The following is a 23561-nucleotide window of genomic DNA, read 5'->3' on the forward strand; positions in this document are numbered from 1 at the left end:
AGCGGAGGGTGGCGGAAGAGGCAGCAGCAGGATTCTCCCTCCCTCCCTCCCTCCCTCCCTCCCTCCGAGTCTCAAAGCCAAGAGCTGATGCCCCAAGTGGAAGGAAGCTCTGAACAGCTGCCTGGCTTCCCTCTGGACCCTCTTGTTTGGGGAACAGCAGGGCTCTCCTTCCCATGCTTGGAGAGGAGGAGACCCCGTGGAAGTGAAGGAGGGAGGAGGCTACTGACGTAATAGTGCAGCAGTCAACCACAGAGAGGCAGCCCCTTGTCTTCTCCATGCTGCCTCTCACCAGGTGCCCCATGCAAAGTGCCAGCAATGTTCAGCAGAGAAAAACAAGGCCTCTCTTGTATCCCTCATCTAATATGGAGCCCTGAGGAACACCATATGAAAGGGAAGAAAGAAAAGGGGGCGAGGAAATGTAGAGGGCCAGGAGGGTAGTACTGACCCTGGTCCATTGGTGCCAAGCAGGTCTCCTCACAAGTGGCAGGCAGCAGGAAAGCAGGAGAAGGACTGAGACGTGACATACAGCTACCACTCACAAGCTAGAGAACCAGTATGGGGAAAGTCCGTATAGATTTGGATTGAGTTCTGATCCCGAGAGCAGGGGCTGGGCCAGGAGGAGTCGTATTTCAAAACCTGCTTGGAGGCCATGCATCAGTCATAGCTGGAGGGTGTGTGTGCAATATTCAGGTAGAAGAATGAGTTCATGGATGCTGGAGTTGGTCCGTTTGGGTGCAGACCCAAGGAAGAGAAGTCTGGAAATGGCTTGAGTGAAGTGTATGTGCAGGTTTGAAGGGGTGACCTTAAACTTCTCTGAGAAGTGGGATGTCTCTTCTAGGTGGAGAGCGAAAGTTTTCTGAACTCTTAACGGCTGAGGCCTCACCAGCTCCTTAGGTTTACAAGTAGAGGGAGTTCCCTGTCCTAAAAAGGGCAAGTGGGCAACCATGAGGGTCAATCTCAAGTGTTGTTTAGCTTTCCACAACTGCTTGGATACCAACATTGCTCGCTGCTATAAGCTGCAGCTACATTGCTTTCATAGGGCTGTAGAGCTGACAACTGATATTATGGTGAACAGCATAGCCATTGCCTGATGACGTTTGAAGACTTGGGGAAGTCTGTTTCCTGATGTCTGCTCTTCAGAGTCCCAATGGCACCAGCTTTTGAACCCCTTTGAACCCCAACGTGAGTGACAACATGACACACTTGATGGTGGACTTCTCTCAGGAAAGGCACGTGCTCCAGGCTTGAATGCTCATTGCCCAGATCCTAAAGGTGGCAACTGCTGAAAGAAATCTAGAGGAGGAAAACCTGGTCAGAATAGCTCCAGAGATGACTGACAGTCTGTCTACACAATAGAAAGGAGGACACCCATTTCTCACAGACAGAGAAGCAAACAGCAGGTTGGATTGAAACAGCAGAGAGAGAGAGAGAGAGAGAGAGAGAGAGAGAGAGAGAGAGAGAGAGAGATTTGATTTTGATCCAAGATGCCCTCTTAGTCCCTGATATGGAGAGTAACTTGACCTCTGTGAGAGATGGAGTCAATCAAAGCTGCAAAGTGACTTTGCAGGACAAAGTTTGCTACATCAGCTAAGAAGGATGATTTCATGATGACAGCCTATATGCATAAAGATGTGCTTTTTCAATTGGACTGTGTAACTGAACAGGCCAGGCTTGCAGCCTCATGCAAACACAAGAACTTTTCGACCATATGGCCTAAAAGACTAGCACATAGGCAAATCCATGTGATAAATGAGCTTGGGGGAAATGGCATTAGGAAGGACTTTAAAGTGGAGTTATGCAGAGAAGCTGCCACAAGGGGTCAGTGTTGCTGACTTAATCAAGGGGTGAGACCCAGCTTTTCTGCACAGACACAGACAGAGTCACAGTGTCCTTTGGAGCTCATACATTCTGCTGTCATAGAAACATAGGAAGCTGCCATCTCCTGAGTCAGACCATTGGTTCATCTAGCTCAGTATTGTCTACACAGACTGGCAGCGACTTCTCCAACGTTGCAGGCAGGAATCTCTCTCAGTCCTATCTTGGAGAAGCCAGGGAGGGGACTTGGAACCTTCTGCTCTTCCCAGAGCGGCTCCATCCCCTAAGGGGAATCTCTTACAGTGCTAGCCTCCCATTCATATGCAAGCAGGGTGGACCCCAACCTTCTCCCAACCTTGGAGAAGCCGCTGCCAGTCTGTGCAGACAATACTGAGCTAGATGGTCCTGTGGTCTGTCTCAGTCTATGGCAGCTTCCCATGTGTTCCTAAGTCCTTGCAACTCAGATTGCTAGCCAAAGCAACAGACAAGACACCATCTGAACGATGGCTTGGGCACAAACCCTCTCTAAAGCATGCCAACATGTTTGGATCGAAAGCTTATGCATACATCCCAAAGGCCAGGAGAACCAAACTCAATCGCAACTGTGAACTGGGAGTGTTGGTTAGATATTCGCCTGGCCAAAAGGGATAGAGAACCTTTGATCGTACAAATGGAGAGGTCAGGATCTGCAATGTGGTGTCTTTTGAGGAGAGACAAGGGCCAACTAGGGATGATGTGCCAGAACCTGTGCCAGAGATCCAGGTGAAAGAGGCAAGATGTCTCACGATGCAAGAGCCAGACCGTGAAGCCGAAGAATCTGTGCCACAACCAGAAGGAGGTTCAGAAGGGGATACAGATTAGAGAAGGGGCTGCACAGCCTGAGCCCGAACTGAGGCGCTGCTAGAGGCCCAACAAGGGGCTTTCACCCAAAAGGTTCTCACTCGTGACCAAAGGAGGAGAGCTACAAGAACCCACCACATGGCGAGAGAAAGAAAAGATGCCAGCTGACACAAGGTGAGACATGGAGATAAGCAGCATTCGAAGGAATTGATTCCCTGCACCAAAAGGAGACTTGAAGACGTGTCAATGCCCACAGGAAGAAAGACTGCGGGATGCAAGTGGGTCTTCAGAGTCAAGCAGGATGCAGAAGGGGAGGCAGAGCGCTACAAGGCGAGGCAAGTAGTCGAGGGATACTCCCAGATCTATGGTGAGGACTACAATGGGACCTTTGCACCACTTGTGACATACACTTCAATGAGGACACTGCTCAGCATAGCAGCGGCCAGAAAAATGCAAGTTGAAGACATGAATGTAAAGACTGCCTTCCTTCATGGGGAAATCAAGGAAGACATCTCTATGCAATAGCCACCAGGCTGGGAGGTACTTAGAAAGAAGGGGCAGCTTGTGTCCAAACCAGAAAGAAGCATCTATGGCTTCAAAGAAGCAGCCAGAGTGTGGAATGAGAAACGAAATCAACTGCTACTTAAGGAGGGGTTGATGGAAGGAAAAGCTGACCCCCGCCTATATTCCAGATTGAGAGACAATAGATGGACTTACATCCTGACTTCGGTTGTTGACTTGATTATTACATGTGAGGAAAAACAAGATAGCCATGAGACTGTACAGCACCGGAACAAGGAAAGAGAGGTGAAGGAACTCGGAAACATCTCCTGTTACCCTGGCATCCAAATACAAAAGAGAAGGGGGTGGGGCATTCCTTCTCCACCAGAGGCAGAAGATAAAGGATCTTCTCCAATGCCTGTTAGCTTCCTTGGTGCTTTGCTAAATAATCACAAACCCCAACAACAGCCTCTTGGAGGCCGTTTTCAGCAACAGCTCCCTGGTGACCACCAGTATCTGGTCTGAACTTTCACACTCTGATTTGCTTGCAGAAAAGCTTTGCCATATATGGGCAAAGCTTAAGTACACCAAAATATACCTGGGATACCAACAGGGCTGGCTCATTATAAGAGAATAGCAAATGGCGCTTGTATTGTGCCAGCTCAGATGCAGGTCTTTGATTAGAACATTGAAGTCCACTCCCCTCTTCCACATCAAGCGTGATTTCTGTGCATGACAAGCCACATCAAACAGCTCGAGATATCCCATGTGCAGCCTGGCTTGCTCTGTACAGGCCTCTGCTACAGGGTAAACTTGTCCCAGGCTAGTTAGATGGTCATGAACATGTTCCAAAGCCCAGCTTTCTAGATCAAATGGAAGTTTTGATGCTGACCATGAAACTTTGATGGTCAGAGAGAGAGAGAGAGAGAGAGAGAGAGAGATTCAACTCTGCACAAGAGACTCCCATGCTCCTTTGGAATTATGTCAGAAATTGCACTTACTGTAAAGAAGCTACTACTATTAGAGTTGGAGATGGAGTTCCAGTACATCGAGCTTTTGCACCTGCTCTCCTAATGACCACTTGGGGTATTGGGAGTAGAGGTAGTTAGTGAGGGTCTCCTTACCTGTCCCTGCTTTCCTCTACTCTATGGCCCCTGCCTCGACTCCTCAGGTATTTCCAGTCAAGAGTCAGTCCTCTTCCTTTCCTCTTAGAGAGTAGATGGAAACATCTCTCTCTCCCTTCCTATTCATTATGTAGCTGATAGATAGGACTAGGTTTCCCCTCTCTAATTGTACTTCACCAATACATCTTTTTTGTTTAGATTGTACAACAATCTCCATGCGAGTTCTTCACATAATGGCAACAACTCAACTCTGCACTCTACTCTGTAACTGGTGTGGGTAGCTTCCTTTTGGCACCTTGCTAATAAGATCAATAAGATGCATAGCTATGTTGTGACCGGACATCAAACCAAGACATTTCATAACCACATGCTAAGACAGAGATCTATCTATCTTGGATGCGTTTTTGACCACATTTTGTCTGTTCCTTTTGCTCTTTTGGTTGCTGCTGTTGTTGTTGTTTTTACTGAACGTGTGAAACAACCTTGAAGTGAACTAATTACAAAGTCAGATTTCTTGTGATAGCGAAAGGAAAATTATAGCATCTGTGGACTCCACCCCACGCCTATAGGCTTTACTACCTTGAAAGAAGTTTGCTTTTGCAATGGAAGGTTGGAAGGCCATTGCGGTAGATTCAGTCTAGAACACACAAGTCTACTTGGTGGCAGTGGTTAAACGGGTCATTGGTCAGGAGATCCATGTCTGGTGTTAGCAGCAGAGCAGATCCTTCTAGGGGCACAACAAGGTAATTTGGGCATCCGGACCGCCCAGCCACGAGCCCCCACGCGAGGCTCCCCAAAACTTCCTTTGGGGGGCCCACCCCACCAAAGGTCCATTAAAAAAGCAAACCAAAGACTCTAATGGTGGCTGAGGTGTGGCTGCGAGGGGGGAGGGATGGTGTCTTGAAGCAACTGAGATGCACGCCTGTGCAGTTTAGAGATCGTCGCAAGCCCGTGTCGTTACGGGGGGCAACTCAAGTTGTTCGGAGGGCAACTCAAGCCATGATATTGTTCAAAACTGAGCCGGCTTCATCCAGGTCAGGGTCTCCTTGGAAGTCTAACTGGCGCTTCCCCCCTCTGTGAAGGAAGGATGTTGAGAAATGGAATACAGAAGCAAACAACTACTTATCTTATTTATATCTCATGTTTCAACGCAACTGTTCTCAAAGTGGTTTACATACAAAAAGGAGAAGAAAGTGGCCCCCTGTCCCCCAAAGAGCTCGCAATCTAAAAAGAAGCACAAGGGAGAAGCTAGTGCCAGTCACGGAAGGAATGCTGTTCTGTTCTTCACTGCCTCGAGATTTATCTGCCATACTAATTTCTATCAAGACACTGTAATTCCAGTTACTGCAGCTGCTCACTCCTGCATGACAAGGTGCAGGTGTCTACTCCATTTTTCTAAAAATCCAGGGACAGTCCCCAAGCTATAACAAAACCAATATGAGGATCAACAAATACAACAGATCCACACTGTAGCAGCAATACACACTGTGAAGCCATCTAAACTCCCTAGGAAGCTGGCCAAAATGAAACAGTTTTACAGTTCTTTCTAGAGGTCAGTACTGAGGTTCACTGGCGTACCTTCATATAGAAGTACACTTTTAAGTGTCTTTGGACTATCTTTTGGACTATCTTTTAAGTGTCTTTTAAGTGTCAAGTTCCATCATCAGTTGTTCTAGTCCCAACTTCAAAATAGCAGGCACTCATTCCTTCAGCATTCTGAGTAGTGCTACCTATCTAATGGTGCAGTGAGGAAATGACTTGATTAGCAAGCCAGAGGTTGCCAGTTTGAATCTCCGCTGGTATGTTTCCCCAGACTATGGGAAACACCTATATCAGGCAGCAGCAATACAGAAAGTTGCTGAAAGGCATCATCTCATAATGCGTGGGAGGTGGCAATGGTAAACCCCTCCTGTATTCTACCAAAGACAACCACAGGGCTCTGTGGTCGCCAGGACTTGACACTGACTCGATGGCACACTTTACCTTTACATATATTTTCATCCATCAATTTTTCACTCATGCTCTAAAACGCATGGCAATTCCAAGTTAAAGTGCCCATCTTAACTTCCGTGCCATATAAGCTGTAAAGACTGTGTACAGTCTCTATATTATACTGCTTTAGAAATGAGGCTACATGCACCCACACATCTTTACACATGAGTAAGCATATCTTACTCACAAGTAAACCTACAACCTTGCTCCGGAGAAAACTGCATATTTGGTTGTAAGTAGACCAACTTTGCTCATGAGTAGACCTTTCAGCCTTATTCACCAGTGCACTGTCAACCTCACCCATAAGGTTTTACAGCCTCACTCATAAGAATACCCCACTTACTCAAGGGGTCTATTCGTTCTTCAGTAAGAATGACAATCTATTGAAGAGCAGTGATACACCCTTAGCAGAAAAGCCCCACTTTCACTCACAAGTAGGCTGCACCCTTACCCATGACTAGACCTGCCACTTTACCCAGAAGAAAACCTACATCCTTGAGTAGACCTACTCACAAAGATGGTCTACTCATAGGTTGAGGGGCCACTCAAGTTTCAAGAGCAGGAAGGCACTGTCTGTCTATACAAGTTTGAGGATCAGCTCAAGAGTAAGGCTGATGTCTATTCACAAGGATGTGGTGATGGCTACCTGCAAATAAGGTTGTGGAATTACCCACTAGTAGGTTAATGGCACAGTGGGGAAATGACTTGAATAACAAGCCAGAGCTTGCCGGTTCGAATCCCTGCTGGTATGTTTCCTAGACTATGGGAAACACCTTCCTTGGAGGAAGAGTGGGATATATGTAATAATAATAATTATTATTATTATTATTATTATTATTATTATTATTATTATCGAGTAGTAGTGATATAGGAAGGTGCTGAAAGGCATCATCTCATACTGCACAGAAGATGGCAATGGTAACCCCCTCCTGTATTCTACCAAAAGAAAACCACAGGGCTCTGTGGGTACCAAGAGTCTACATCGACTCGATGGCACACTTTACTTTATTTATTATTATTATTACATTTATATCCCACTCTTCCTCCAATGAGCCCAGAGCGGTGTACTACATACTTGAGTTTCTCTTTCACAACAACCCTGTGAAGTAGATTAGGCTGAGAGAAAAGTGACTGGCCCAGAGTCACCCAGCTAGTATCATGGCTGAATGGGGATTTGAACTTGGGTCTCCCCGGTCCTAGTCCAGCACTCTAACCACTACACCACGCTGGTTCTCCTTTAGGTTCAGATCTATTCATTGGTAAGGTTGAGCAGCCGATAACATGTAAAAAATAAAAGGAAGACCTTGTGATGAATAGGTATTTCAAGGGAGGATGCTCTGCACTTCTCTGCAGTTGTGCTCAGAACTTTGTTGAACAGCTGTCAGTCAAAAGGGAATAAAATGTTGAGGCAGTTGGAGGAAGCAGTTGGAGTTAGGGTCTGGGGAGGGCTAGTACCAAGAACGGGAGGCTCAGAGACTCTAATAATACTAATAAAGACATTTTTTAAAAAATCTGATGTGAGAGAGGGCTGGGTATTTATAAAAGATGCTTGGTGCGGAGTAAAAAGAAGTAACCGCCCTGAGCCTCTTTAGGAAAGGCGGTATATAAATCGAATGATCTTCAATTACCTTTGCATGAAAATTGAAAGCATCTTAACTCTCATCTTAAACAGAAGGTTTTGGATGACTGAATTTGCAGGTTTTTTTGAAAAGGAACATCTTGCATGCCCTTGCAAAGACCCTTATCACCTCACTGCTACTTCAGTAGAGGGAGAAATACAAGCCGATAAAAGAAAAGAGTGGGGAAGGGAACATCCATTTATCTCTAGAAATTCCAGAGTGCTACTAGACTCTATCAAGCAGCTACATTCAGAACCAGGAAGTCACTTGTCAGGACTTGCCCTTCCAAACTTTGGCTTCAAAACCCTCAGTGGGTAAAATCAATAAGCCCCTTAGTTGATTGTACATTGTTGTTATGAGGTCTGGGGGCTAAAAAGATAGCCAACATGAGAACCCCCTCTTTTTAGGAGTCATTTAAACTGCTGCATCTCAGCCATTTTTGAGCCAATGTGCACCAAATTTGGAGGGGTAGTGTTTCTTGCCACCTAGTTGATGTATGCAAGTGGCCAGACAAATTTGACAATTGTGATTTTATGACAAATAAAATGTACAATGGTACAATGTTGAAACAACTCCTCATCTTAACTATGCTGGCATGGTGCCAGTACAATGTTCTTGCCACAGCCTCTCCCATGCAGCTCTGCTGCTAATTTCCTTCTCTGTTCCTGACCCCATTACTCACCTTCTTTCCACTTCTTCTCCCCTCACTGACCCCACTGTTGCCACCCAATCTTTTGACCTGTTACCCTGCCCAATGGCAACAGGGTTAGACTAGTAGCAGGAGCTTCAGAGAAAGAATCAAATGGAATGGTTGAGAAAGGTGGCCTTAAGCCAGCTTGTTGGGAGATACCATTTTAATGTTATGAAGGGGAGTGACTTTTCTTTCTGTGTTTTTATGGGAGAGTGAACAACCAGTTTATCTCAGGTTTTCATTTGCATTCACTTTGCTATTTGTATTAGCCAAACCCTACACCGACGCAAAAAAAGAAGACTGAGCCTGCTGCAGTTATTTAGACATGTGTTTTCATTCAGATAAATTGTATACACAGAGATATAAAAAACACAATGATGAATATTTTGTATTAAAATAAAGAGCAGCACCTGACTTGAACAGAAAGCACTGAATTTTTATATGGAGATGCCAGGGTTCTGGGACCTTCTGCATAGAAAGCATGTGCTCTACTACTGAGCTATAGAAATTCCTGCCGTATACACCAGATTGCTCCAACTCCCCGGAACTGCTCCCTCATCTGAGAGGCTCGAGTCTATGCCAGCTGATGTCCTTTCATCCTTTAAGACATTAGTCTTTAATTAATGGGCAAGGACCCTCGATTGCACAAGCAGTCCCACAAGATTTGCTTTTTTAAAAGACAGACACGTAGAAAAATGGGGAGGAGATTCCTGAATGAGAAACCTGGGGCCAAACTGTATGTTACATGAAGCACTGAGGTGGCAGGGGCAGGAGAACTTAAATAGCAGCTGCAGGATTCAGATCACAGAGGGGGGCATTTAACCCTTTCCCCTCATGGCACAGTCCCAATGAAAATACTACCCCCTCCCCAGCTGCTATTATCGATTGACATCAATGGCAGGTCTCCTCCCAAGGCAAATGGTAAGGGGGGCAGGGGGCCATTTCCATCAGGACTATGGCACAAGGATGAAATGCCACCCCTGTATCATGGTTCCAATCCCAATCAGGCATTCCCACTATTTAAAAACTTATTTAAAAGGAAGAGAAAAAGACAAAAACAAGAAGCTACACAGGGCTGAAGTATGAGCTTATGCAAAATACACTTGGCCTTTCAAGTAAAGTATGTACATCTACAAATGTATACTATCTACAAGTTTATACAAGTTCAACGGTCAAAAAAACGTTGAATGCCTCTACTAAATTACAGTTCTCAGAGAGAAGGAATGGCTGTTAAGACAGTGTGTCTGCAGCACAGATATGCCCTGAGAGAAAACGGGGTGAAGAAGAGGAAACTGAGGCACAGGAGGAAGAGATAAGGCAAAACAGTGACATGATTTTCTTTCTTTATTTTTTAAATGGTTGAGGTTAACCTGGGCTCCAGGTTGGAAAGTAGGGATGGGCCCGGACCGGTCCAGAGGCCATTGAAAAGGCCTCCGGACCGGTCCGGACCTGGGTGGTTCGGTCCGGGGGTGGGGGGTAGCTTTAAGAGCGGCGGGAGGGTTTACTTACTCCTCCCGCTGCTTTCCCACTCTGGCGCCGTAATGTAATGAGTAATTGGGGCGGCAGGATACCTCCCTGGCGCCCCTTCCCCGATCTTGCTCTACAAAAACTCCCAGTAATCCTTTGCGTGCGCGCATGTCAGTGACGTGATGTGCGCGCACGCAAAGGATTACTGGGAGTTTTTGTAGAGCAAGATCGGGGAAGGGGCGCCAGGGAGGTATTCTGCCGCCCCAATTACTCATTACATTACGGCGCCAGAGCGGGAAAGCGGCGGGAGGGGTAAGTAAACCCTTCTGCCGCTCTTAAAGCTACCCCCCACCCCAGTGCCGGACCGCAGTGTGGCGGTTCCGTGCATACCCCTATTGGAAAGATTGCAGTTCATGAACAATCTGCTTCCAGCCTCTACAGATAAGAGTGCTGGGGGGGGGGGGCGCAACAAGCAAAAGCAGGGGGGGGGATCCAATTCTGAAAGGAGAAACTTTGCTTGACAGAAGGAAGCTATCTATTTTTAGCTTGAGAGCTAAGGACTGTTTCACACAATGACACTGCTTGATTACTCAGTGATAAAGGGCTGAGAGGATCCCTCCAATTCCCAACCAGAGAGAGGCTGTGCTCAGCTGCAGAGGCACATCCCGATGGAGCAACCCGTGAGAGAAAGAACAAGGAAGAAGGTGGCAAGACAGAGGCCACGGCATCTCCCATCTTCCTGAGGCTGAAGGAGGAAGGCCGAGAGGGGGAGGAACAGAGAGCACGACTCTCATGAGACAGGCCCTCATGAGACAGCTCTACTTAATTTCCCTGGCTGATAAAAGGTTGTCAGAAGCAGCCAAGGCCTCACTAACTCCCAAGCAAGCCTGATGGCAACCAAGAGAAGAACCAGGATGGTGGGGAGAATGATGCTCCTGCTCCCTTGATCACTTCCAGGCTCCTGCTGTGGCCACAAGGGGAAGAAAGCAATAGGGGAGCAGGCAAAAGCAACCAACCACAGCCACCCAGAAACCCTTCAGGCAGCTTGACAGACAAACTGACTACACTCAAAAGCATTCTTTTGAGGTGACAAGAGATTACACAGAAGTCCTTTGTATGGTGTAAATTGCAGTGTAATTCACGTCACCCATCAAGAGATGAGCATGCATGTGAGTGAAGATCATGAGGAGTATCTAAAGCTTCAGCAGGTCCTCTTGAATAGCCTCACTGCAACCACTCAGTTCCATTTGAGTGAGCACATTACTGATGCACTCCACAGTGGCACCAGGGCCCGACTGCTGCCTCCATTGTTTCAGCATCTCATACTGTGCTTCCCGCATGCTCCGCTGCTCTGTCTCAATTCTTTGAACTGTGTTGTCAAGCAGTCCCAGGCGCCTTATGAATTCCTTCCACCGTAAAAATGGTACACGGTCCACTATTTTATATAAAGCAACAGGACCTGGTGGTGGGGGAAGGAATGGAGAAGAAACAAAGTGATTAGGGGAATGCAGTTCCCTCTACCCCTGTTATTTGGTTTATGAACTGTGAAATGTATACACAAACCCTTTCCAGAAACATACTCAAACACAAAGATGCCTTCCATCATTACCCACCCAGAAGAAGTTGTAATTACTCCTTGATTACATAATCAAGAATATTAAGATTTTATATATATTCACTGCAGCACAATTCAGACATCAGGCCAAAACAAGGCAATGGAACCTTTACTCTAATTTGGTGTGAATTTTGAATTAAACAAACTATTGCTTGTATGTTTGCACCAGAGTCATAGTACAAGTGATATGCCCAGTTCAAATGATAGGCCTGGTTCAGATGTATCCAATGGGCCTGCAGTTGTGCATCCCCCTCCCCGACCTGCGTTTGGACATTGAGAAGAGGGGCCTCTCTGCAGTCAGCAAGACTGCAGAGAGGTGGGGGATCTGGCTGTGCGGTCTTTCTTCTTTCCTGAAAGACAGCCTGCACAGCCAATAGCAGCCAGAGCAAGGGAGGAGCTTCCTCCCTCAACTTGGGGAGAAGGCTTGGGAGAAGGCTAACAGTGGTGCTGTGTTTGAACATGCCGCTGTTACAGGCAAACTGGAGGATGGGTCAACAAAACCTAAAGGTAACAGAAGGTGACAAATGGAGTTTGGAGAGAGAAACCGCAGGTTCACGTCCCCCTTTCCCTGGGTTCAGATGTTCGGTTAGCGAAACCAGAAGTGAAGGGACCTCCAGTTCCATATTTTATCTGAACCCGTCCTACGTGCCAAGTATGGTTTGGAGCAATGTATGAATGGAAGAACCACAGTTAGGGTCATCACTCCAGCTCCAGAGGCTGCTGCACTATGAAGATGGGAGTGAACTTAAGAAACTGAGAGGACATAGAAGGAGACAAGCAGCTTTAAGTCTTGGTTTAAGTGCTGGTGAGATCTCTGAATTAATCTGCAAGTCAGACTTGCAGTCTGAACCTAACTGTATTCTTGCTGGTATCCATGCAGTGCATAATGCCATTAGCTGATCTTGAATTCGACTATACTGGGGAGGGGGAATGAGTCACAGCAGGAGGGAGGGTGGGAGAGCACCCAAACAGATTAACTCATTCATTTTAGGCTACCCAATAAAATAGTTCTGAGCAAATTATTTAAATACCAGTTGTAATATCATCAAATCCAGAATATATGCGCACACGTGTGTATGCATGCACACACACATGCACATGTGCACGGGCACATATGCTCTAAATATTTAAACATTTTTCCATCTTAGAATGATTAGCTACAGTTCAGGTAAATGCCCACTGGGTGTGTGGAGAAGACAGTTTTTGCCTGCTTCCGGAATGTTAGCAGAAAGAAGCCAAGAGAGTAACATTTATTCTTAGCAGCTCCAATTAATCAAGGCTTTGAGCTGACTTTTTATCTTTCCCAGATGGGAAAGGCGGTCAGATTAGAGTATGCCAGTAAGAGAGATCTTGACATGGGTGAATGCAGGGCCAAAGTGGGCAGGAGGGCTAATTTTGGAAAGAGGGCCATGTTTGTTGTTTGAGTATATACACTATTCATGAATAAAACAGTGATCCATGCCTCCTACCCTGCTTCATCTCCCAGCCTAGTTAGAAGCAACCAAAGCACAGGGAGGTAGGGAGTTCAGCTATCTCTTTTTGTTCATCTTTTAATACACCACTTTATGTGAGCAGATATTCCTACCCCCATCACTTGTATTTTGGCCTTCAGTATCTCCCCATCCATGTCCTTCTCCTCCTCCAAGGAGGAGGTGGGAAGGCAGACTGAGACAGAGCCACATGGTAAGAAGCAAAGTATAAAAGATTTCCCTTCCTGCTGGGAACCACCACTCCTTGCTGCTGCCACTTGCAGTTTCTCCAGGAAAACATATCCTCCAGACTCCTACCTGTATCCACTGGACCACACTTGAACCTAGTTGCCATGTGTACCAGCTTAATCATAAGCTGTTCACTTTGGACATCCAAACTGGGGGTGGAGTGGGGGAAGAACAGGAAAGACAAGCAACTTGCACTTGCTGTTTCTGCTTTTTTGATCGCTTTATAACATCCAAATTCGGGGTTCTTGCATCTCCTTGGAGTTTCAGTATGGCAACAGCTCACACATACTGAAGTGGGGGAGATGCACATCAGTATTCATGCTTCCTGCCTCCTCAGTATTTTATTTCTTTGTGAAGCTGCACTCACAGTCCAGGATCTGCATCCCTCCTGCAGATGGCACACAGTCTGGAAGTTTGCTAGTAGTTGCAGCTATCTCTAACAGCCTTTTCTGGTGGTCTGGCTTCAGAACGTCAGCATTGTCCTCTATCGCAGCCTAAGGAAGAAGAGGAACACACACATTTGGATTCATTGCTACATTTCATTGCTACATTTGGATTCATCATTACATTCAAGTCTAACGCTTATTTCATTAACAAAACACCTTTTGGTTTAACACATTGTGTCAGGGGCTTTCTATGTTCACACAAGCTTCAAAAATGCCAGGAAAATTGTGGCTGTTAGCAGTCACATCCTTAAGAGGTGTGTTATTTAGGTGACATGGTATGGTATCTTATGCTGTGGTTAGTTCCAGCTTTGCCACTGTCCTGCAGATGGATGGCTCTCACTGGCTAACGTGGTGGCTTCCTGGCTGCCTCTTCCTTGCCACAGCTCCCACTCTTTGTGGATGGAGGATTTCAAGTGCTCCATTGACCATACATTGACCACACTGGTCAGTGGAGTCAACTGAAGCTCTGTGCCTTAATCTGCCACTGGATGTGCTTCCCAAGGCTTCTTAATTTACATTTATTTTATTTTTACATTTATATCTTGTTGTCCTCCACGGAGCCCACAGCAGGGCACATATATGGTTATTTTGATATATGCTTCCCAAAGCTTCTTGAGGGTTGTGAGGACAAAACACCGGTGCAAAATGTTTTTAATTACAATGCTGCTGTTCCTAATGTGGAGTGTGCAACAATGTGCAATGTTGCTGTGTCTCAGACCAGCAAAGCGTGAGGCCCAGGGGCCAAATCCATTCCACGGGGGCTTTTCTGCTGGCCCCCAAGGTAGCAGAAACATCCTGCAGCAACAGCAGGAGCCATGAAGAGTTCTTGGCTTGTCTGATGCATGGCGGCAGCAGCAGCAGCAGCAGCTCAATACAGCTGGCCACTTGAGATGCATGGACCGATCAATGAGTGAGTGAGTGAGCTAGTTATTGTTACTTGAGCAGCAACAGCAGCAGCTATTGATGGAGTGGGTTGGAACAGCTGTAGCAGCAGGCAGGCATAGGCAGAGCAAACTCCAGAAAAGCAGAGCATCACTCTCTCGGTCAATTCCCTCTTCTCGGAGGGGAGCCATTCTCTGGTCTCTCCAGAAGCTGCCTGACAACACCATCCCATGCATGTTTACTTGGAAGTATGTGCCAAGGTGTGCCCAGTGAGGCTTACTCCCAAGTAAGCACACCTAGGATAGTATTTATTTATTTATTTGATTTGTATACTGCCCTTCCAAAATGGCTCAGAGTGGTAGCCTGAAAGCAATAGAAGTTTAGGAGAGGAAAGGACATGGTGTTTGTTTGGCCCTGCCGACTGAGCAGGGACGAGGCTTATTTTCTGGCCATTATCCATGGTTAAAATCCTGGGTCCCTTGTTGGGGTGGTGGAAGATCCACAAGTAGCTAATAATTACTTTTATTAATAAAGCAACTGATTTCCCAACTTAAAGGCAGGAAAGCCCCAGGAGCTGACTTTATTCCTCCTGCTCTTCTGAAGGATCACGTTGACTGGTGGGCTCCTGTGTTGGCTGCTCTATTCACTTATATCGATCAGACGGCCCCATCCCAAAGGACTGGGGTACGGCTATTGTTGTCCCGATTTTCAAGAAAGGGAAAAGAGAAGATCCATCCAACTATAGACCAATAAATCTCTTAAATATAATAAGGAAATTATATGCGAAACACCTATGCATAAAATTATGTTCCTGGCTGGACCAGGAAGGCTTATTAGAAAATGAGCAAGTCAGCTTTAGACAGGGCAGATCAGTTATAGATCATTGTTTAATCCTGCAACATCTTATTGAAAAGTACATTTCCTTGCGTAAATAATCACTTTTTGCTGCATTTGTCGACTTTCGTCCAGCCTTTGATTCTATTTGTAGAAATTTATTGTGGGCAAAATTGGCTAATACATCAGTTGATAAACAGCTTTTACTGTTACTTTATAAGTTACAGGAGAACTCTTCTATCTGTGTTTGTTTGAACTCTACTGGTCACTTATCTAAAGCAATCCCAACTACAAAAGGTGTGAGACAAGAGTGTATACTGGCACCTTTTTTGTTTAATTTTTATGTAAATGATTTAATTAAATGTTTACACAAATTGGATACTTTTGCCCCTATATTAGCAAACAGAAGGCTGCCACTATTGATGTATGCTGACGATGCAGTGATTCTTTCCCAAACTAGATCAGACCTTATAAGAGCTCTGGGGGCTTTGGGAACACATTGCCAGGAGGAACATCTGGTCATCAATTATTCCAAAACGAAAATAGTTTGCTTTAGCAATAAAGCTAAGAGCTTTAGATGGACTGTTGGGGGATATCAAGTTGAACAAGTAAAGCAAATCAAATATCTTGGTGTGATATTTCAGTATAACAACAGGCAACGCACCCATAGTAGAATGGCTTCTGATTTGGCTCAACAAAGCGCAGTAGCTATTCTGAGATTCCACCATGTGCAGGGCAGAGGATATATTCTTGCTGCCATTAAATTGTTCCTCACTAAAACTGTTCCGCAACTTTTGTATGGAGTTCAATTGGGCCCCTTTGACAGTTTTACGCCCCTAGAGCGGGTACAGTCGGGCTTTCTAAGAGCGCTTTTGGGTACACCTAGATGCACCCCTAATGTGGTGCTATGACAGGAGGCTGGGTTGTGGAGGATTGAGACCAGGGCATGGTTGCAGATTATTTTCTACTGGTTGAAGCTTAACCTCCAGCCAGAGGGACTTGTGCCTGGGTTGCTTTCGGCTACACCCCAGCCTATTTGGCTGGTAACAATTATGGCTAAACTTTCCAGTATTGGCCTAGATCCTGAATTTTTTTTAAGAATTCAGAATTTTTATTAGAAACTGACCTAGTGAATGCCAAAAAATGAGTTTGTCAACGTCTAAATGATATGGAGTCTCAGAACGAGTTGGCTTGTCTGCCGGCATTTTACAGTCAGTTTAAGGCCAGGGTGGGTTTTTCCTCGGCTTCATATTTGTCCATCATAACTGTCAGAAAGTTCCGATGGGCTTTTTCAAGAGCACACTTTCATGCCTTTCCTTCAGCTATATTAATTGGGAGATTTCAACATCTACCCCTGGAGGCTCACTTGTGCCCTTGTGGTTCGGGTGAACCTGAATCAATCGCTCACATTTTATTACGCTGTAGATTCTACAGTAACGTTAGATGTCATTTGATTCTGCCGCTTCTTTCTAGGTTTCAACATCAATCGGATGATTTCCTGGTGAAATTTTTACTTGAAGATAATCCACTCTGCATCTCTCATGTTGTAGCAAAATTTTGTTACATCGCAATTAGAATTCGTAGCTCATTGATTGATGTTAAAGTTAATGACGAAGTTAATGTTGAATGCTGGAATAATGTTTATTGTTTGTGTTGTTGTTTTGTTTTGGCCATTGGCCGTAAATAAAGTATCTATCTATCTATCTATCTATCTATCTATCTATCTATCTAATAAAGTTAATTAATTTTAATGTAATAATTAATGTGCTGAAAATTGGCTTTGGCTCCTGGATACCAAATCATGGTTGGTTCTGGCTCACCAGGGCATGAGTTGCAGAAGTGTTTTCAAATGCTTAACCTGTGGTTATCCTGCAATGGCTAGGTTAGATCTGATGATGTTCAAGGTCATTTCAGCTCTATCGTTCATTGTGGAAGGTATCGGTTACCAGTTGAGTATTTGTAATGTAGAATGGTAGCTTCAGTTGCATGATAGCTTCAGTTTCTTAGCAAGCATGAATTGTCCCCTTTGCTAAACAGGGTCTGCCCTGGTTTGCATTTGAATGGGAGACATGTGTGAGAGCTCTGTAAGATATTCCTCTAAGGAGATGGGGTCGCTCTAGGAAAAGCATCTGCATGCTTGCATGCAAAAGGTTCCAAGTTTCCTCCCTGGCATCTCCTGAAAGGGCTGAGACATACTCCTGCCTGCAACCTTGGAGAAGCTGCTGCTAGTCTGTGTAGAAAATACTGAGCTAGATGGACCAATGGTCTGACTCAGTATATGGCAACTTCCTATGTTTCTATTTCAGTAAACAGATGGTTCTGGGACTTGGGCAGTAGCAGCCGGTGAGGCCAGCTCCAAGCAATGCAGGAAGAGGACAGTGTGGGCAGCAGGAGATACCGCTAAAAAAATCCCAAACTTATCCAGCGTTGGCACCTGGCATCCTTAGGAAACTGGCAGCAGTGGACCCAGCATCTCATAGGGAGGCTGGCCCGCCCCTGCTGTTCAGCTAGTCTCCACAGAAGAGGGGTGGGCCGAGCCTGAACAGCCAGACAGCCAGAGGAGTAGAGGAAGGACAGGAACAAGACAGGCCAAGGGTATGCTGTGGAGCCTTTGTGCTCTTCTAACTGGGGAACTGGAGTCTTATTCATCTCTGCTGGGCTCATCTACTAAAGGTTCTTAGGGAACTGCCCCAGTCCAAAGGGCGTTCTTTGATGAGTATTCTTTTGAAGCTTCCTCCTCAGAACTGGCAGCTAGTTTGGATACAGAGATCATTTTGGGTTGTTACTGAGCTCAGCTAAATGCCTCTGGAAGCCTGAGATCTCAACACAAGGGAATAATAAAATCAACAGTCCCTCTGAGCATATGCAGAAAGCCTCTCACACCTAGTCACATATACCTAGCCACACATACCCCACAGCCAGTCGTCTTCCTCAGGATTTTGGGCAAGCTGCAAATGGTGCTATTATGCCCACACATATTCCTATACTTATTTTTCTGAATAAGTCAGAAAAGTGAGCACTTGGTGTACCGTATGTCTGAAGTGAGCACTTGGAAACAGTGCTCAACATAAACTGCAAAGAACAATCATGATCTGGGCACTGAAGTGGCATGTGTGGAGTTTCAGACAAGTTATGCCCTAAAGTTTTGCAAATGCTTACCTCTGGTACAGATTCTCCTCTAGGTGAAGGAGAACTGAACGGAACTGAAGCTGAAAACACAGAATAGAAGAAATTAATCTAATGACCACTGAGTGAGGAGATTATATTTTCTTTAGCTACGTTTCCTCAGTATGAAAGATAGAATACATTGTTACATGTGTACATGGTGAAAACAAGCACAGACTCCGTCTTCTGTTACAAGGAGTATCCTCCACCCTTTCTGGTTGACAATCCAGACGGGGTATATAACCACATGAGGTTCAAAGTCTGTAGGATTAGGAAACCGTCCTTGTAACAGAACTCCCCAAATAGATGGCTATGGCTTTGGGTGCTGTTGTGGAGAGCACCTGCACCCCTAAATTTACAACTGCACCACTGCTTGTAGGACAAGACTATCTCTACTCTGGGTCACAGATGGCAGCTCATCCAAGATTACACAGGATGTCCATCGTTGTGCTGCTATGTGAAAAGATCTTTTACTCCAAGTGTGAGAGATGCGGGAGTTTAAATGCCACAAATACTACCGACTGGGCAGCTACAAGAGCAAGGCTGCCATGTCTCCCAAGGAAAGAAAGGAGGGGAAGCATCAGTGCAGGGATGAGGAGAGGAAGCCTCAGCAGGTACACAGGAAGGTACACTCTTCAGTTTCTCTGAGGCGATACTCAAAATGTTTCTCCATGGGTACAGGTTAACCAAAGAAGTCTGCTAAAGTAACTGAAGAAGACTGCTTCATTTAGCTGGTGCCCCTGGAGAAAAGAGTCATAACTTGAAATACATCGGGCTAAATAAAATATGTCCGGAGCATTTCCTCTCTAGTCATTCAAGGTGTCCTGAAGCTCAGACCCAGAGACAGAGGCAAGTGGGGCAGAGCGTGGGAGCCAAGGAATGGAGTCTGCTGGGATAGGAACAGCTGGAGGAGACCTATGTTTTTAGAGCTTTATATAATCTCTCTTTAATAGACCTATTACCTTAAGAACGCTTGTATGAAGTCTGCACCAGTAAGATTCAGCAGACACATCTCTGAGTCAGAAGTGAAACCCCTGAGGCTTTCAGCTCCACGACCTCGACCTCGCAATCCTAAGCTAATGCCGTGGATATGCAAGCAGGAATCATGTGCTCCTTTAACTAAGGTTCTCTGTCATGAGAAACTTACCCTGACCCCTCGGTCTATCATCAGCCCAGCGATCCATTTAAATGAATTATGTTGCCTACCTTTATATTAAGAAGCAAAGGCTTATACTCACGTGATGAGCAGATGGTGTTTAGTTTTTCCTTACAAGATCGCTTGAGGAATTTCCTTGCCAATAGGAAAACAAAGCCAGCTCCAAACAGGACAACCAGGGTGCAAAGCAGGGGCATGAGTCCTGTATATATATGAAAAGGGGGGGAAAATGCTTCTGATGGTAAGTTAGAAAGGATCGGTGGGAGACAAGTGGGACGAGAAAGCAGGATGGGAGCTGGAGCCAAGAGGAGAATGTAGCACAGAGGCCAACAGCAAGAAAGTGGAGTCAAGATTAGGTGTTGAAGGAATTATTCTAGAACTCACCTGAGGGATTTTCTGGTCTTACCACTGTCTCTGGCTCACAACGTGACTTGCACTCTCTTGTTTTGCAGCTGAAAGACAAAAGGGGACTTGGGTTGCACAAGGAAGTGAAGGCTACTTGCATTGAGGTTGCTCCTATTTTGCTGCCCCCATAAATCTCAGTAACGGCCCAGATGAAGTCATCTAATCACACAGATCCCAAGAGGGTCAACGTAGGGTAAAAACCCACATTATATCTCGGCAAAGATGTATTCCTAAAACGGTTTTGCCAAGATAATGTGCAGGGGGCAGGTGAGGGAGACAACCTACTGTGAAGGATCTGTGGACAGGAAGTGTGTTTAACTTGTCTTATGTCCACTAATTCTACCCCACAGATGTGTGGTTTTTTGGGGGGGGGGGGTTGCCTCCAGTTGGATCTTCTTCTGGTTCTAGAGTGTGGCTCAGTGAAAAGCAATTTAAAATTGTAGGGGCGGAGCGCGGAGGGAAAGAGGAGAGATGAGGAGGGGAACTTGCAGGAGAGACATGGTGAGGAGGGATTAAATACCCTACTCTTGACTGCTAATTCTCTTCCGCAAATATCCTTCCCACATCCACATTTACGATACGTGGTAAATATGGCATTAAAAACCCCAAGCTTCCCTCATCAACATGTTAAGCCCACCCATAAGGAGGCCCTTAAGGGAGCAGCAAGTATACAGTTCCACTTTTAAGAGGAACAGAGAACAAGATTCCCCACCTGCTGCATGGAACGCAGAGGTTTTTATCTGTCTGGAGAAAGTATCCATAGTTGCACTCGCACAGCGAGTCGTGGAACGTGGTACCTGGAGAGGTGAGGGAAATAAAAAGAGAGAAGTGAAGGTATTCAGGGCCGAATATGGGAGATCTGTGTTCAGGATTTCCTGTGGTTTTTAAGGAATTTAAGAACAGCTGCAAGAACCCAAATCAAATTAAGACCACGGTGCTGGAGAGTATAGCCCTCCCCCTGCATGCTGTTTTCCCTACTTAGCCCCTACCCCAGCTGCTATTTGTCCTGCTGCTCAGAGAGAGGGGTGGGGTCATAACACCCTCACCAGGACATTTTTCACACAGCTCTTTTAAAGCCCTTTCGCTTGCAGTGTGTGTTCACATATCAGCCAGACGTACACTGAAGTCCCTGCGAGTTATTGGGGAGCACTTCACACACAATTTGGGGTTTTCACTGCACGCTAGAGTGTAGCCCAATTTATATTTGGAGTTCTAAAAATTCCACTTTTTGCACCAGTTTTTGGGACAACTTCAAGTTCGCAATAAAGCCTTTCAGTAAATGCTGCCTCAGCAAAGCCTGCTGGCCCACAAGACGTGTCCTCTTCAAGTTAAGGATGTTCTCCCTCAAGATCTTTAGGATGGCGGCTGGTTGGCTCCTTGCTGCTGCTTTTAATATGCTTTGTTCTCTCGTGTTTAGAGCTGGACTGTTTTGAAGGTTGTTTGTTGTTTTTGGTAATGGGATTGTAAGCTACTTGGGGCAGGAATCATTACGGAGTCACAATCTATGTCGTGACCCTGTAAAGGTCTGTTATGTAAAAACACATAACTGTGTATTATTTTGGCATGAGTTTATTTTTAATACAATACTGAAGGGCTGAAAGACAGTTCACATATTTAAAAGATATACACATGAATTAAACTGGGGAATGGGGGGAAAGATGAACAAATAGAACTAATATCATATAAAAAGAGAGTTGAAGGAAAGAGGTTTTGACTGCTGTAGTGCAGCGAGTCAATTCTCAGGATAGGTAGCTAGGGAAATAGGCAAGATAAGGGGAGAAGAGTCACCACTGCCAGCACACTGATTCTGTCAGGGACACACTCACATTTTAGCTTGACTGTTCCATTGTGACAAGCACTGCAGTTCTCGCAATAAAATTCCGAACTGTTGCTAGTCTGATACTGATACTCTTCACAACCACAGACTGTGTCTTGCTTGCTGGTACAATTGCTTATTACTTTCTGTCCAAGATCTAGGTAGAAAGTAAAGGTGATTTGTCCTACGATGAACATACAAATGGGGACCCCATGTGGAAACAGTCTGAACAATAGAGATCAGCCCCTTTTGGATATAGCTTTAATTGGCAGATTGTAGAATTATTGTAATGGTTTGAATAATTTATTTTCAGTTTGAGTAGTTTGTTTTCCATATATTATGTGATTTTCTGTATTGTTTTATTTTTATAAAAGTAATGAGTACTTTGAGCTTAGGAAAAGCAATACACAGTATACACACTTAATACCTCCTAAAAGAAGTTATACTCATAAACAGCATTATTTACCCTTTTCAGAAGACCCTTGACCCCAGCTTTGCCCCCTGCTCAGCTTTCCCAGTCCATCTACACAGAGAGCAGTCCAAAAATCTTCTGTTTAAGATGCTTTAAATTTTCACCAGTAGCAACCAGTATGGGCAGATCAAGGGGGCTGGGGCAGTAAAGGAGCCTCAACTCAAGGCTCATCCTCTTCTTCCCATCCAGCTGCCTTGCTCTGCTTCGCCATGCCTGGCCGTGGTGTTAACCCTCTGCACACAGGCTGGTCATTTGCCCAGTTTCACAACCCAGCAAACAACCAGCCCATGAGGAAGGGGTTAATACCACGGCCAGACACAGCAAGGGAGACTAAGGCAGCTAGGATGGGGTGAGAGAGTGAGCCTCAAGTGAGGCTTGGTCACTCCCTGCGATACCAGCTGCTCCTGATTTTCACTCATGCTCTAAAAGAAATTTGGAACCTACAAGTTAAGGTTCCCATCTTAACTTCCACACTGATCTCTTTGTTCTTTTTTTTTTAACCTTCTGAATAAGGTTGTCAGCAAGCACCACATGTTTGTTGGAGATTGCTGCATAGCAGCGCTTTTTTCACAACAGCTATTAGGATAGTTAAAGTCCCCTAATTCTTGCTTTCTTGAAGGAGCTGTAATTTGTTTCAGGAAAACACCATCCACTCCTTGGTGTGGTCTGTAGTAGACTCCAACGGAAATGTTCTTATTTCCTCTTCCTTAAAAAAAAAACCAAAAACCCAGATGCCTTCCACTGGGATACCTTTATACCCTCCTAGATTTGTGTAGTATTTCATATAATGCTATCCTTCCTCACTCTCTATTAGGAGTATGTGAGCCGGCTCAGTTTGAGCTGGGCTTGACATCAAACAAGTTTGGGATTGAACCAGGCCCAATTCAAACTGAGCCGGTTCGGAGCTATATGGGTTAAATCTCAAATTTCTGCAGGAAGCAAAGAAATAAACTTACCAAACAAAATTTATGCTCTTGTATTAGGAGTTCAAGCTCATCTTGTT

At 45.3% G+C, this 23561-nt stretch overlaps 1 protein-coding gene across 6 annotated transcripts in view; it reads right to left on the reverse strand.

The window, feature by feature from the left end:
• Positions 1-10337: 10337 nt before the first annotated feature.
• The window catches only part of LOC128346030 (tumor necrosis factor receptor superfamily member 1A-like), a 46919-nt gene continuing 33695 nt past the window's right edge, over positions 10338-23561 (reverse strand). For all 6 annotated transcript variants that reach the window (XM_053298859.1, XM_053298865.1, XM_053298862.1 and 3 more), the window contains 7 exons: positions 22097-22243; positions 20983-21067; positions 20250-20317; positions 19948-20067; positions 18704-18753; positions 13750-13876; positions 10338-11508 (listed from right to left, as the gene is read on the reverse strand). In XM_053298859.1, the coding sequence (XP_053154834.1) occupies positions 11243-11508; positions 13750-13876; positions 18704-18753; positions 19948-20067; positions 20250-20317; positions 20983-21067; positions 22097-22243 (863 nt within the window). In that variant the 3' untranslated portion in view covers positions 10338-11242. The remainder of the gene's footprint in view (positions 11509-13749; positions 13877-18703; positions 18754-19947; positions 20068-20249; positions 20318-20982; positions 21068-22096; positions 22244-23561) is intronic.

This window comes from Hemicordylus capensis, chromosome 2 (assembly GCF_027244095.1).
Source record: "Hemicordylus capensis ecotype Gifberg chromosome 2, rHemCap1.1.pri, whole genome shotgun sequence".
In the NCBI taxonomy this organism is placed as follows: domain Eukaryota; kingdom Metazoa; phylum Chordata; class Lepidosauria; order Squamata; family Cordylidae; genus Hemicordylus; species Hemicordylus capensis.